Below are 16,557 nucleotides of genomic sequence, written 5' to 3'. Positions count from 1 at the left end.
CCCAAACTGGCTGCCACTGGGCACTTGCCACGGTTTGGTGGTCCAGGACCAAATTAAATCATTTATGGTCAATGTGATAAGCAGGTTGCAGCCAATCCTAAAATTAGTGGACAAGCAGAAGCACATCACTGTCCACCATCACATAACTGAACCCAAGGATGACACGTGTCCACATACATCTCTCCTCCATGTGCTACAAGTCGTGCCATACATAATGCGGAAGCTCTGTGTGCCTCGGAAGCGTTGAGCGTCTTTCGTGCAACTTTTTACCTTCAAATGCATCTTATTCACACAGTGATGCGAATTGGTAGCACAAGCAGCTCCTGCTGATTAAAATGATATGCAGCATGCCTATGTTCTGTGTGCATCTGCAGGTGTATCTGCATGTGAAACGCTAAGTTACAGTGTCAGCGGCCGTAACACTGTAGTGTAGCATTCCACATGCAGATACACCCACAGATGCACAGAGAACATATGCATGCTGCATATCATTTTAATCAGCAGGAGCTGCTTGTGCTAGCTATTCGCATCACTGTTTGAATAAGACTCATTTCTAGAAAAAGACAATCAGCGATGCAGAGTCACGCCACGGCATGGTGCGATTAGAAGGGCTGTTTAACGCGCAAGGAGGCTAGATGTATGTGGACACATATGTATTAACAATTTACTTAATTTAATAATTTTTACTCCATTTCTCAATAAAAAACTTTTGGCCTAGAGGTGCAGTGAAAAAAATGCTGATACTCGTCTAGGGCGTAGTGACTCAATGTTTTGGAATCACTGGCCTATTGTATAATGTTATTTTCATTTTATACCACAGTCACATTTTAAAAATCACTAATGTCAGGAATTATAAATGTTATAGTTTTGAAAATTCTACAATCACAGTTAGTAGATAATAAGATGCCCGGATATCTTTATATAAACATCAAGCCAACTATATATGAATGGTGAGATGAATTAATGATGTAAAAAAACCAACAACTTCGGGTGTTTTTAAAAAAAAAATAACTTGGGTTAAAGTTATTGTTGTGTATTGCAATTATTTGTGGATGCGCTCTCACTATGTATTCCACTGTATCATCTGTATGATGCCATGAATGAAGTATATGGCACTATAAAGATAGCAATTGATGATCAGATACAGAGGATCAGAGCTGTAACTAGTCGTTTTGGTGCCCTGGGCCTGAAAGAGCACTGGCACTCACCCCCCACCCCCCCTTCCCCTCCTCTCTCCCCCCCCCTTATTTTTCAATTAGGGACATAAGATGCATGCCCAAAAAGGGGTGTAGCCTAATGGGGAAGGGGCATGACAAATCTGATTAATCCTGTGCAATGATGAAGGGATACCAATCCGGTTGTACCACTGTTATTCAGGTGTCACTGCCAAATACAGTGTGAACCCAATGGCTACAGTGACAATACACAATAATTATGCAGTATAACTCACCAGCTGTAGATGTAGGAGAGCACTGGTGAAGCTGCACCTGCAGCAGGATTTGTCCATCAGAACAGCTGTGCACAAGCCAGGAGCCTGCAGTGTAAATCGCAGACTGAAGGTATAGAAAGAGTGCTACTTTTATTTATTTATATGGTACACTCACTGGCAAAGGTTGGGAATCAGGGCTGCCATCAGAGTTGTAGGGTAGATAACTCCATGTGTAAGGTGCCATGAGAGAGATGATAGGTTTGAGTCCAGCTATGACAATATTTTGAAATGTGTCAGAAATAATAGAGGATGTGAATGACAGTGCTTGGGGAGGTGGTCAGATGGAGGAGGAGTTGACCAGGGAGGAGATGGGGCGGCCAGGAGATGATGGGGATAAAAGAAATGGAAGGTACAAGTGAGACTGATTGTAAATAGAAAATTGACATGCCTGAACAGCGCCCCCCTGCCCTGCTATGCCCTGTGCCGTGGCACGTGTTGTACCACCCTAGTTAAGGCCCTGCGGAGGATGATTATAGTAGAAGTTGAATGACAAGAATTTGGACCCACAGCTTTATACTTTTCAAGGACCAGATGTGATCTTACCTTGTCACTGATTCAGTAAACTCATTAATGCCCTGGGCAGCTAAATGGTACTTTTTCTATACAGTGTGTCAGTACACTGATATTTTTAAATTGTCTTTGAATTGTAAATACAGTCACCTGATTTGGATGTAATTACCGTCAAATTAAATCTGAAAGTCTGCAGTTAAAAATCACATCTTGTTTGTTTCATTTCAAAGCCATTGTGGTGGTGAATAGAGGCCAAAATATGAAAATTCTGTCAATGTCCCAATATTTATGCACCTGACTGTACATCCAACTTCATGTAAACACTTCTGTGTAAACTTTTTGGAACATATTTTGTGATTTATTAATTTATTTATTGACTCAGCTAAATATCACTTCAATAAAAATAATAAAGTAATTAGTTCAGAAGCCAGAGACCTATGTGGGGATATACCTTCCTTGGCCGTGCCTCCCTTTTCAGAAAAATAACTAGTACCAACGTTTCCTTTAATTTTAAAGCACGCATGTGGAAACCTGTATTGATGAGCAAACTCTACTAATGAATGACTCCTTTGCCCTTGAAGAACAAAGCTACTGATCCACAATACATGTTCCCACATTTCAATTCTAAGAGGTGCTGATTTGACACTAATGTTTTTACAAAGTCGAGGTGACCAGCAATAGTCTACTGCTGATCTACTATTATTTCCTTGTGCCTCATCCAGCTCCTCCACCTCTCAAAGGCCCCAGATTGGATTTAAGTTTTAGAGGACTTGCACTGTATGATACAATTATTTTTTAATATCTGTAAAATGCACCCCTCCTCAAATTGTGTGGTCCTTATAGTGAAAGGCAGCCGCATGCTGGTCACTGCATGTTTGGTGTGTCTCTGGGTGTGCAGGAGGCACAAAAACAGCACCTCTACCACCAGAGGCTACCAGCTCTACTAGGTTTTCCTAGACCTCCTGTACTGATTTGGCCAGGATAATGAATGGGGACATCTCTTTATTATACCATACACTTTTCAAAACTAAATTGTACTTTTGAAATAAGCTTTATTTAAATAAAAGGTCTTTACTTATCTGACATAGTGCAAGTCTTATTATAAACATTAAAAAAATAAATATTGTGAAGTGTCTCCCAGAGACAGTAACAGATACAGATCAATTCATAGCTATATACGTGATTGGAAAGAGTATAAAGAATATTGTCAAATAAGGAAATGGAGAAAAAATTTGAGGCTATAACAGAGAGGGAACCCTTTTAAAACGGTTTAGACTGTTGTTGTATGAGAACACAAACAATATTCATAAACCGTTAGGATACATTATGTCAATATTATAGCTGCTATGAATGCACATGTTCATATAATGACATAGCAAAAACCTTTATTTGCAGATCAGTTGTAAAATGTCCTTAAATATGTTTAAACCTTTGTGTATGAAACATGTGACTATTACATGTGTATAACATTTAATGTGCATTATTTATTTATTATCAGGTATTTATATAGTGCAAACATATTCTGCAGCACTTTACAAAGAATATATGACCATTCACATCAGTCCCTGCCTCAGTGGAGATTACAATCTACAGTATCTTCTCTAGCACATGTACACACACAGACACACTAGGGTTCATTTTTGTCAGGAGCCAAGTAACCTACCAGTATATTTCTACTTCAGGGTCCATAGGGTATCCACAGGATACCTTGGGGTATAGGTGTGACGTCAGTCATCGGGCACCATAGAGTTAAGCTTTCAGCCTCCCAGGATGCACTAGGGTCCCCCTCCTATACCCCGCCCCCGAGCCAAGGCATCTCAGTTTAGTTTGGTGCCTGGCCGGAGTCGGGTGCACCTGTTGGAGTGGGGGCTAAGAAGAGCCCCTGAAGTGTTCCTGCATGCAGCTGTGGCTGCACATCTGGATGTACAGCATGGACAGTCAGTCCTGACGTCCATGCTGTCTTCCCTACACCCCCGCCGGTACCAGAATGCTGGTACCGATCCGGGGATGCTGGTGAGCATCTGGGGTCACACCTAGCGGTGACCCCAGATGTTCCGGACCATGGCCGGAATCAAGGGGGACAGCAAGGTAAGCAGCGGGGTCCCGCGGTGGGTCCCCACTGTTACATGGTCCAGAGTCCCCAGGCAGGGGGCTCCCTGGGGACTGGCTGCAGCGTGGAGCCAGGTATGTAACCTGCGCTTCCACTACCCCCCTGGGACAGCGGACCGCAGCAGAGCGGTAGCGCTGCGGCGTCCTGGGGGTTAAATGCATGCCAGGGGAGCGCACCTTCCCTGTCTCACATCCGGCGCCTCCCCCGCTGCACACAGCCCTCTCTGCACACTGCCGACTGGCCCTGTGGCAGCGCTCCTCCCCCAGGCCAGCCTCCTCTCAGCTCCTCGGCGGCCATCTTCCTGAACGCATGGTGAACGCTGCTGGAAGCCTGGACGGAGGCATCGTGGTCTGGATCCCCCCGCATACCTCTCCTCCGCTGTGGTCAGGTCTGTGTATGCAGCGCTGTGTCCTACCAGACTCTGTGTCTGCGTAATTGAGTGATCAGCGCTGGTTAGTGCAGGAATTGATTTTCTTTACATTGTATGTGACTGTGCTAGCGCTGCTGCCTGTATCTTCTATTCTGACTGTCAGCTTTATTACTGTCCCTGTTCTTTCTGCTAAGCCCTTGCGGTGCGGTGCTGCAGGGTGGTCTCTCGCCTCTTTAAAATACAATTGGTGAGAGGGGTCACATACTTGGTACCATCATGTCTGAAAGTGATTTTCCCCTCCGGCTACAGTGTACTACATGTAAGGTACCTTTAGCGGAGGGGGAGGGTAGCGCGGAGGGCCTCTGCCGGCAGTGTTTGTCAATGGCGCGGCCTATTACGGTTACAGCACCGGTACAGGAGCCGCCCTGGGCTTGTTTCGCTCAGGCGCTTACAACCTTAGTGGGCCAGTTAGCTCCGCAGCCCGCGTTTACGCAGATGGGTTTGTCCCAGCAGTCAGTGGTGTCGTCACCCATGCAGGGTTTCCCAAGACAATTGGTGGTACCCCGCAGTCTCCCTATTTCCCCTCTCCCGGTTTCTCAGGAGCCGGCGTGGGTTAACTCCCTGACGAGCTCTGTACAGCACTTGTCGGATGTGTTGCAGGGGGAGGCTGTGATGCGGCCACATAAACGGCCGGTGGCGTCTCTGTCTGCTCCTTATGAGGATGACGAAGGGACATCTGATGATGGGGAGATTCTGGATCCTTACGATCAGGAACCTCTCCATACTAAGGACGCTGACGCTAGGTCCAAGGTGTATATTCCTGGACTTATTCGGGCAGTCCGCACAGCCTTGGTGATTGAGGACGAAGTTCCCCCAGCTGCTAAATCCAAGTATGCCTTTTTTAAGGATGTGAAGGGTGACGCCACAGTCTTTCCTCTTTCGGGTCAGTTAGTGGACCATTTAGAGGAGGCGTGGAAACAGCCTGGCAAGCGATACCAGCCTCAGAGGCGCCTGGCGGTGGCTTATCCGTTCGCGGATAATTATTTTGCTAAATGGGAATCCCCTCCACAGGTGGATTCTCATGTGACACGTCTTGTCCGTAGTGCCACATTGCCGATGCCATCCATGTCCTCCCTTAAGGATGCTACGGACCGCAAGGTGGAGATCTGCCTGAAGTCCGCTTATTCCCTTGCGGGGGGGGGGGCAGCGCGGCCGGCTATGGCCATTTGCTGGGTTGCCAGAGCGATGGAACGCTGGGCGGAATCATTGGAGGCGTCCCTTGATTCCGACTGTCCGGCCGAACAGACGGAGTTGATTGGTAATCTCCGTGATTCGGCCACTTATATCAACGAGGCGGCCTTAGACATTAGTACTCTGGTGTCTCGAATTTCTTCAGCAGCGGTGGCTGCTCGTCGCACTTTGTGGTTGCGATCCTGGAAGGCGGACGCTGATTCCAAAAAGGGTTTGGAGGCGTTGCCATTTACCGGAGAAGTTCTCTTCGGTCCAGATCTGGACAAGATTGTGGCCAAGCTGGCGGCAGCCAAATCGGCATGTCTCCCGTCGGCCGCTGTCCCTTCTGGTTCGGGACCATCATCCTTTCGGTCTTATAGGGCCCAGGGCAGGCCCAAACCACAGTCTTTTCCTCGACAGGCTGGTCCCAAGAAATCGGCCAAGCCCCGGAAGCAGGCATGGAGTACCAGACGTCCGGCCCCTAAGCCTGATGACAAGCCTGTGGCCTGACGGTCCGGGCCTCCCTTTGGGGGATCCCAAAGTGGGAGGCCGCCTGCTGCAGTTCGCCCGGTGTTGGTCGGTCACCACGACAGACTCTTGGGTTCTCGAGGTTGTCTCCCACGGGTACGCCCTCTCTTTCCGGCACAGACCCCCGGCTCGATTCTTCACCACGGGTCTACCATCAGACCGGAACAAGGCCACGGAGCTGCGGAAGGTCTTGCACACTATGCTCAAGGCTGGAGTTATAGTGCCTGTTCCATTCTCCCAGAGGGGCCAGGGTTTCTATTCCAATCTCTTTTTGGTGCAGAAAACCAATGGGTCGTATCGTCCGATTCTCAACCTCAAAGCTCTCAACAAGTCTTTGCGGGTGCCGAAGTTTCGGATGGAGACCCTACGGTCCATCATTCTGGCGCTGGAACCTGGGGACTACATGGTGTCATTGGACATACAGGACGCTTACCTGCATGTCCCTATTCTTTTGCGCCATCAACAGTTCCTCAGGTTTGCAATCCGCAGCGACCACTTTCAGTTTCGGGCGTTATCTTTTGGCCTGGCGACAGCACCGTGGGTGTTCACCAAGGTGATGGCGGTCATGGCGGCTTCTCTGCGGCTGCATGTTGCCGTACTTGGATGACCTTTTATTAGTGGCAGGTTCTCCGGAGCTCCTTCTACGCCACTTGGACCTGACCATTGCGCTACTGCAACGGCACGGCTGGTTAATAAACTGGCAGAAGTCCACTCTAATCCCGGCTCGGCGGATTCTGCACCTCGGAGCCTTATTGGACTCGGGACAGCAAAGGATCTTTGTGACGGGGGAAAAGATCTCTTCTTTACAGTCGAGGGTGCGCAGTTGTCTGCACAGCCGGCGGGTGTCTCTACACTCGGCGATGAGGTTACTGGGCTCCATGGTGTCGGTGTTCGACATGGTGGAATATGCCCAGTTTCTCTCCAGACCTCTGCAGCACCTGATCCTGTCCAAGTGGAACGGGCTGCCTCAGTCTCTAAAGTCCCAGACGATAGTACTCACCCCGGAGGTTCGCCTGTCCCTTGCCTGGTGGTTGCAGACGACCCATCTCAGCAAGGGATGTCCGTTCTGGGTACCAAATTGGGTCCTGTTGACAACGGACGCCAGTCTTCGGGGCTGGGGAGCAGTTTCGGGTCCACACTTGTTCCAGGGCAGGTGGACGCCGACAGAAGCGGAGCTTCCAATAAATATCTTGGAACTCCGTGCGGTCTTCAATGCTCTCCAGCAGGCACATCGGGTTCTCCAGGGTCGCCCGGTGCAGGTCCAGTCGGACAACGCTACCACCGTGGCCTACATAAACAGGCAAGGAGGAACTCGAAGTCGGGCGGCTCTCGTAGAGGTGTCTCGGATCCTGGTATGGGCGGAGCGCAATCTTCCGGCCATATAAGCGGTCTTCATCCCGGGAGTGCTAAATTGGGAGGCGGACTTTCTAAGTCGCCAGGACGTTCATCCGGGGGAATGGTCCCTGCACTCGGACGTTTTTCAACTGCTGGTGGACAGGTGGGGTCTTCCAGAGATCGACCTCATGGCGTCCCGGCACAACAACAAGTTGCAGGTGTACGGCTCTCGCACAAGAGACGAAGAGGCGTCTCTGGTGGATGCTCTGTCCGTCCGGTGGACGTTCCGGTTCGCATACCTGTTTCCTCCGGTTTCCCTTCTTCCACGGGTAATCCGGAAATTCAAACAGGAAGGAGGGACGCTCCTGTTGATAGCTCCCGCGTGGCCCAGACGGCACTGGTTCTCAGACCTTCAGGGTCTGTCCGTGGACAGTCCTCTGCGGTTGCCGCTACGGCCGGATCTTCTGTCGCAGGGTCCTTGTCTTCACCCGGACCTGACTCGGCTGTCTTTGACGGCGTGGCTGTTGAGACAGCCATGTTGAGGTCCAGGGGGTTTTCCAGCTCTGTTGTGCGTACCATGTTACGAGCTCGGAAACCGTCTTCCGCGAGAATATACCATCGCGTGTGGCATACGTTCTTCCAGTGGTGTCGAGCGAGAGGTTATGCACCGCGGGAGTTTCGTCTGTCTAGGATACTCGCCTTCCTACAAGCGGGACTAGATCATGGGCTTCGCCTTGCTTCTTTGAAGGTACAGGTTTCGGCCCTGTCTGTCTGGTTTCACCGTAGGATTGCTACAATCCCGGATGTGCGCACCTTTATGCAAGGTGTTCTCCGCATTCAGCCGCCCTTTGTTCCACCTGTGGCGCCTTGGGATTTGGCTGTGGTCCTGAGGGCTCTCCAGGGACCGCCGTTTGAACCACTGGGCTCAGTGGATCTTAAATGGCTAACAGCTAAGACTGTTTTCCTTCTGGCCATAGCTTCGGCCAGATGTGTTTCTGATTTATGGGCTCTTTCTTGTAGACCCCCTTTCTTGATTTTTCATGGGAACAGGGCAGTGCTCCGCACTCGGCCTGAATTTCTTCCCAAAGTTGTTTCCCAGTTTCATGTTAACGAGGAAATAGTTGTTCCGGCCTTTAACTCACCTGGCCTTTCAGTGAGTGAGGCCACTTTGGATGTTGTGCGGGCCTTAAGGACTTATGTTGACCGCACTTCTTCGTTTAGGAAGTCGGACGCCTTGTTTGTCCTCTATGGCTTCCGTAAAAAGGGTTGGCCTGCTTCAACGCAAACTTTGACAGCCTGGATCCGTATGGCTATTTCTGAAGCTTATCTTCATGAAGGTAAGGTCTGCCGGTTCCTCCTTCTCTGAAGGCTCATTCCACTAGGTCTGTGGGTCCTTCGTGGGCAGCTCGACGTGGTGCCTCTGCAGTCCAGATCTGCAAGGCTGCTACGTGGTCCTCTGTCCATACCTTCGTGAGGTATTACAGGTTTGACACCTTCGCCTCTCAGGATGCTTCCTTCGGGCGGCGGATTCTCCTTTCAGCACAGGAGCGTCCCCACCCTTAAAGGATACTGCTTTGGGACATCCCCAAGGTATCCTGTGGATACCCTATGGACCCTGAAGTAGAAAATATGAGATATGGTAAGAACTTACCTTTGTTATCTCTATTTCTACGAAGTCCATAGGGTTCCACAGGACTCCCGCCCTGTCGCACCTGTGCTGCAAATGGGCTTTGCTCTGGTCACCGGGTTTTCCATCTCCCTCTGGTGAGAGTGTGATTCTTGTGTGTATCCAGATCTTCTTTCTCTCTCTTCCTTCTCCTCCTCCGGCCTATGGCTTGATAACTAACTGAGGTGCCTTGGCTCGGGGGCGGGGTATAGGAGGGGGACCCTAGTGCATCCTGGGAGGCTGAAAGCTTAACTCTATGGTGCCTGATGACTGACGTCACACCTATACCCCAAGGTATCCTGTGGAACCCTATGGACTTCGTAGAAATAGAGATAACAAAGGTAAGTTCTTACCATATCTCATATTTTTTTGACTGTGGGAGGAAACTTGTGAAAGCACAGTGAGAATATACAAGCTCCACACAGGGCCTTGGTGTGGATCGAATCCAGGACCTCAGTGCTGTGAGGCAGTAATGCTAACCATTGCTCCATCTGTGCTGCATTATTAGAATTGAACTTCAAATCCTCAAAATAATAGACCTGCTTCATGCTTTCGATTTTAGCATGAGCAGGTCTCATTTACACGGGGGACAAAAGATGTAGAGGTCCCCTGTATTTCGCACAACCAGTACTGGGCTCAGCAAGACGGTCCTGGTGTTGGAAATACAGGGGACAAAATGAGCAGAGGTCCCCTGTATTTACAATAACCAGCTCCAGACTCTTTCTAGCTGGGGTGTAATGCCACAGCCAGGGGAACCCTTTCACCCGGGGACCCGGCCAAATCATTACACCTAACCGCAATACACAGTGATAGACTCCATTGGCAGTGGATGTTAATAAAATGAAAATAACTGTATTTCCTGTAAAAATGCCTATTTCCACTGGAGAAAGATCTTTTTTTTATTTTTTTTTATTTCTAGTTTTATACATAATAAGCAAATGGGCTAGTTAAAGTGGCCTTAAGTAGTAAAATGTTCAGGCTATTGATCTAAAAATATCATACAATATACACTAAACCTCCTGTTACCAAGTTGTGCAGTATGTGCATGGCTGTATAACAGCTGGACTGTAGTCATAATGTCAACATCACAATGTTGACAGTTATGTTGTTGACATTGTTGAAATATCGACATTGAACATGTCGGCGTGTGCATAATGTTGACGGATGCACGGATTGTCAGCGGAGGGCTAGGATGCGAGTGGGGAGGTCAGGGTTAAGCACAAGGCGGAGGGTTAGGCTACGGGTTGGAGGTTATGTTTAGTACACACTAGATGATATGTCGTCCGATCCAGCAGATAGGGGCAACATATCGGGCACATAGTCTAGTGTGTTCCCACTATGTCTCTGACGATGTGTGCTCCCACGGGTCGACAGTGACACCCTGCATGTAGGGCCGACGGGGGATGTCGTTAGCAAGTGCAATGATGCAGCATGGACCCCGCCCTCGCTCCATCGCTGCCCGCATTGGCAAGCATGTATGCACTTGCTGATGCCTGCTCCCCCTCTGGTTCCCGTCGCTGCCGAGGTTGGGCTGGGTACACATAGTCTAGCGTGTACCCAGCCTTAGGATTAGGCACTAGGTGGAGTGTTATGGTTAGGCTATGGGAGGGGAGATTAGGGTTAAGCACTAGGAGTGGGTTTGTGGTTAGGATTAATCATACCACCGGAAGCGCCGCTAGATCTACCAGAAGTCATCATCACATGACCGCCGGTCCCGGAAGACATTGCTGGAGCAGCCAAACCAAGACCACCAGGGATGTCTGGCAGACATTCTTATCGTGGGCATTTCAGCAGTGTCAACATGATGAATGTCAACTTTAAGATCATGTTGACGTAATGAATGTCGACAAAATATACCACACCTGTAACAGCTTGGTTTTAGATAGACACTATGGACCTCATTCAGATCCGGTCGCAAGCGCTGAGCGCTCGCAACCGGGTCGATGTTTAGGCCCTGTGCACGCGCAGCGGCCGCACTGCGCGTTCGCAAGCCCCGGAGCGAGAGAGAAATTCCCTTGCTCCGGAGCTCACTACAAAAGGGGCGGCTGTCAATGATGATCGACAGCTCGACACATTTTGTAGGTGTGGCGGGGGGGTGGTTTCACAAACGGAGGCGTACCTTAAGGAACGCCTGCCGTTTTGTGGGCGGCCGCACTGACATCAGAGCAGGAAGCTCCCTGGGGCTTGCAGTTGCCGAGACCCAACCTTAGGGTCTCGTCGCAAGCCCCGATGGTCGCGATGGTCTTGACCATCGCAACCATCAACCTGGTCGGTCGCTAAAGCTGTGGGTGGTAACCCACAGCTTAGCTAGCGACCAGGAGGCCGCACTTGAAAATTCAAGCGGCCGCCCTCATTCAGAGTGAGCGCTCACTTCTTGCGCCCGCCTCTGAATGAGGGCCTATGCACCTGATTCAGACCCGCTCGCAAGCGGGTCGATGGTGGCCCAGTGCGAATGCGCACGACGGAGCCGGCTCCGTTGTGCACATGCGCGAGACCCGGATAGCGATGGGCAAACCGTCGCTCCGGGTCTCGTACCAAAGGGGGCATGCTGTCGATGTTGAGTGACAGCACGCCCCCTTTGGTGGGCGGGCGGGGGGCGTGGCTGCCCAGACGGAGGCGTTCCCATGGGAACGCCTACCATCTGGGGTCGGCCCCACTGACATCACAAGTGATGTCAGTGGGAGAGCTTTCGGCTCTGTTAAAGCCGAAAGCTCTCTGGCGCTTGCGGCAACGAGACCCTACCACAAGGGTCTCGTCGCAAGCACGATGGTCGTGATGGTCTTGACCATCGCGACCATCTACCTGGCCGCTCGCTATAGCTGTGGGTGGTCACCCACAGCTATGCGAGCGGCCAGGAGGCCGCTCTAAAAAAACAGAAAGCCGGCCCTGATTCAGAGCGAGCGCTCTGTCAGAGCGTCCGGCTCTGAATCAGGCCCTATACAGTTGCTATAAAAAGCATTCACCCCATACACATTTTTACTTTCTTGCATCATGAATCAAAATTGATTTATTTGGAAGTTCCTGCTATAGAGCAACACAAATACCATATAATGACAAACACAGATTGTGCGGTAATCGCAGGTATTTCAAATGTTCTGGTGATTCCATATAAAGTCAGAGAATCAACTGTGATATAATTATCCTTGAGCCAAGATGTGCTTTTGCCAAGTGTCCTGTAAGTAGATAAACTAAACACTTGGGGCTGAGTTGGGAGCAAAGCAAAAAAAAGCTGGTAACTTTGCACCTGGGCAAAACCATGCTGCACAGAGATTTATATTTGAGAGGGGCGAGTCCAAACTCCAATCTATACTGCAGTGTAACTGTCTAGCAGGGCCATAACTAGGGGAGTGCTACCAGGGCCATGGCTTTGGCCCTGGATTTGCCCCCCTTGCGTTGTAACATGGTTAGTTCAGGTGCACAGTTACTTGCTTTTAATTCCTTCGTTCCCAGCTCAGAATCAGCCCTTGATGTCTCCGGACATGGAAAAAGTGTTGGGGTATGTTTCTTAATTTGCTCAAGTTTTTGTTAACAATTTGTCAACGAAGTGAAGCATTTGTAATATATAATAAACTTGATTTAAATAAACACCTGCACAAATCGCTGGTGTTCCTAATTTACTGGATCTGCAGAGCCATCAATGACATGGAATGGAAAGTCTGGGCCACTGGGCTGGTAACATGTAGGTCATGCTATTGGGAGAAGTAGCTAAATAGAGTGTGTGTTTTTTTTTTAATGTGATCTAATTATGAATAATATTTAAAAGAAAAAAATGTGAAATGTTAATAAGTGTTAATCATATTTTTCATGTTGATGATTCCTAGTGCTAGTGCAAGTTTCTCCATCCCCCAGGCTCCTAGGGCTTATGAAGCTACAACATCCCTGGTTACCGCCAACCCACTGCCAGTGACTGACATGGCAAGAGATCTACCAGGGTTATAGTTACATTTAACAGGTGGGGAGTTTGACTGGGGTGGTACACTCGTAACGCCCGTAACACCCGTAAAACCGTAACGCATGTGTCCTAAGGCGAGCTCAGGGAGGACAGAAATTTCCCATGGAGCATGTCTCATGCAGCCATAAGTTTCTGTTAAATGTTATTTACAATTAATGTGTGTTACACATTTCTTTTTTCTTCTAGGCAATCAGCAAGTATTTGCCGCGAGGAGATTTACGGCTAAGACCGGCAATTTACGAAATGATCCTGGATGAGTTTTTGAAAACAGATTACGAGGTATGGTTGTAACTATTTTTCCAATCTTTTATTAAATATTCACCATCCTCATCCCCGACAACAATAAAACATTAGCAATATTGTGTTTATATCAAATTTGAGGATCTAATATTTGAAGGTTAAACTATTTTTAGCAATTGACTTCAGTGTATTAAAGGAAAAAATATACTCCATACTTTTTGTAATTTCTTCCCGGGTGTTTAGTTGCTTTGGGAATTGTGCATCTTATATACGATGATGGTTCCAATATAGCATATATGAATGACAAGCATGTTCAAATTCTTTTTAAAACAGTTTGCTTCCACTTTTGCTGATTATGTTTCTTTCTCTATGTTTAATAGTCTTAGTACTTGGGCAGGTGCCCACATTTATGTTTTTCCATCTACGCCTCCACTTAACACAGTGCTCAGATGCCATAAACTCTCTACACTGGACCCATACTTAGATATATTTATGCATCAGTAGTGTAGAGCTGGGTAACTCCGTCTGAGGAGAAATATGTTTTTTACTGTATTGGTAAATAATAAATCTTATATAGAATAAAGTATGACTTGGTGTATTTGATGTAAATTACAGACATTAGGTGGTTCTTGATAAATATATAAACACATAAAACTGTACTTGTCAGACTTTTACAGACATCAGAGACTATGTGATGAAACATAAAAAACAAAGTCTGAGTAAGCCCTTCTCGATAGATACATAGGGTAATACACTCACTGTATGAGCTTCCTCATACAATGTTGTAAGTATCTGAAACAAGCCAAGCCATTATTCTCATGTATCATATATATGAAAGGCTACACAGCATTTCTAGGAATAATTGTACAGCACAAAAGTAATTTTCATTTTTCTGACAACTATGTTGAAGCTTAATGGAACAGAGGCATTTTTTTGGAATTGTATTAGACATTTAGATTTTTAAACGCGACGATATGACTTATTACGGATTTGGTAAGCATTAAAGGAACACATGGTGCGTCATGATTTTAGCTCATCACACTATTTATAAGTTAACATTATATGCATTTTGTTACTTTAAAATAACTTACAAAATCACGTATATTGGCTTGCAGTACCAGTGCTGGCCACTTGGGGGACTCTTACCACACACTGCAGAAGTGATCCCCAACTTAATCCATAGCCAGCAGCACTGCTATATACATCCTGGTCTAGTTTCCACTAAAGCAAGGGGAGATCCAGATCCAGAGGAGTGTCTACCGTGACAAGTGATGCTTGGCACGGTAATAGTACAACAAACTTTGCACCCTGGAGTGGCAATTTTATTTCAGTATCATGGGACTGGGCTCATTTATGCTGGGTACACACTGCACAATATATTGACAAACGATATATCATTCAGTGTCGTGTGCACACATAATATATCTGGGAATTACATTATTCACAGATATATTGTGTCGGCCGTGCAGCACAGCAGATGCAATATATATGAAAGATATATCATGCACATCTACCTGTGTGTATGGGCGACTGAATGTCCTGTTATGCTGGCCGCAGGAACCAGCAACAATCACATCACAACTAGGCAGACAAATTGAAATGCCGGTCCAGTAGTAATGTCTGATCAGACATATTGAGCGACCGATTGATAAGTGGATATGCTTACCAAATTGGTTACTCAGTCAGCCCGAACATTGATGTGTGTACCCTGCATTAGACCTCACCACCATTAAATTAGTATATACTTAGTATGTAAATAAAACACACACCCTACATTAATGTGAATCAACCAAAACTGTATAATATTGGGGCTTTTTGTGGATTTTAGCAAAGCCAAACTGCTTGGTTTTATTTATTTACCTTTTAATTTATTACAGCATTTTACCATTCATTTCAATGGGGTTTCCAGCCAATATGGCATTTGTTGGTAAAAAAAAAAAAAAAAAAGGGCACATCATGTAAAATTAGTTATTTTAAAAGGCACTTAGGGTCACACACTTAGGCAATGTGTATCCTTAAAGCTTCATGAATGGACGATAGTGTGACATAATCCAGTTCTGTAAATGGGGATTCTTCAGATATGGCAGCATGGAGGATGTTCAATACAAAAAACTATTACATGTATATGTTAATGTGCACTAGCAGTATGTATAGTCTCTTGAGCTGCTTGGTCTGGAACCTAAGAATAAGAGTTTCTGTTAGTCCTCTTGCGTTTTTATATGGAATAATCCAGTGGGCATAAACATCAGGTTGTTTGTACCTAAGAATATTTCTGTATCCAAATTTCAACATAGCCTTGGCTGAGAAACTGATATCAGGGACTTGCATGCATCAATTTCTGTCCTTATGTGACATTAGCCCTTCGAGCAACATTATTCCCTCCCAAATACATTGCTTTTTTGTTGTGTCTGTGTCTAGAGATAATAAAGTGACTTTCCTCAGATCAAAAGGGTAGAAATCAAAAAAGGCTTATGTGCTACAGTTTGCCCAATCTGCTCTTCATCCTAAAATAATAAGATTTCCTTGCAAGTTTCACATTGGAAGGTTTTCTTTTTATATACATTCTGTTCTTCGCCAGTGTAACTCAGTAGGAGGTGTAGTTATTATACCAACACTTATTTCCGAGTGGATTAAAAAGACAGTGGTGTTCACATCCAACTAGCTATGGCTTCTGTGCCAATTGACAGCACATCTATGATTATGTTTTTATTGCTTAACCTACAATGCACAGTGAGTTTAGATTTCATTCAGACAGGTGACTTTGCAGCAGTATTCTCAGGACCTCTGGATTAAACTTCTACTTTATTGTACTGTTGTTTTCTGTTATTTTGCTAATATTATTAAGAAATCACTAGAATAGAAGGCAGTTGGTGAATGTATCGTAAGCTGCATTATAGTTACCCTCTTATCTACATTGTTTTTATATTTTATAAAATATTTATTTTAGTCAAAACTATATAAAGCTGGGTACACGCCATACAATATATAGTGCACACAAATGGATAGACTGCGCTATTGTCATACAGCAGATAAAAATAATGGAAACAATATATATATATATATATATCTCTTCAATAAGAATGTTTAATAAATGTTAATAAACACATATGAATAAATAATCCCAATA

General features: G+C 46.7%; 1 protein-coding gene across 1 annotated transcript in view; it reads left to right on the top strand.

The window, feature by feature from the left end:
• The window catches only part of VPS41 (VPS41 subunit of HOPS complex), a 307,161-nt gene that overhangs the window by 178,634 nt on the left and 111,970 nt on the right, over positions 1 to 16,557 (top strand). Inside the window, exon 17 of the mRNA XM_088478142.1 lies at positions 13,377 to 13,469. Coding sequence (XP_088334268.1) covers positions 13,377 to 13,469 — 93 coding nt within the window. The remainder of the gene's footprint in view (positions 1 to 13,376; positions 13,470 to 16,557) is intronic.

This window comes from Taudactylus pleione, unplaced genomic scaffold (genome assembly GCF_031769625.1).
Source record: "Taudactylus pleione unplaced genomic scaffold, aTauple2 ptg000208l, whole genome shotgun sequence".
NCBI classification, from domain to species: Eukaryota; Metazoa; Chordata; class Amphibia; order Anura; family Myobatrachidae; genus Taudactylus; species Taudactylus pleione.
This window is presented reverse-complemented; position numbering and strand designations above follow the sequence as displayed.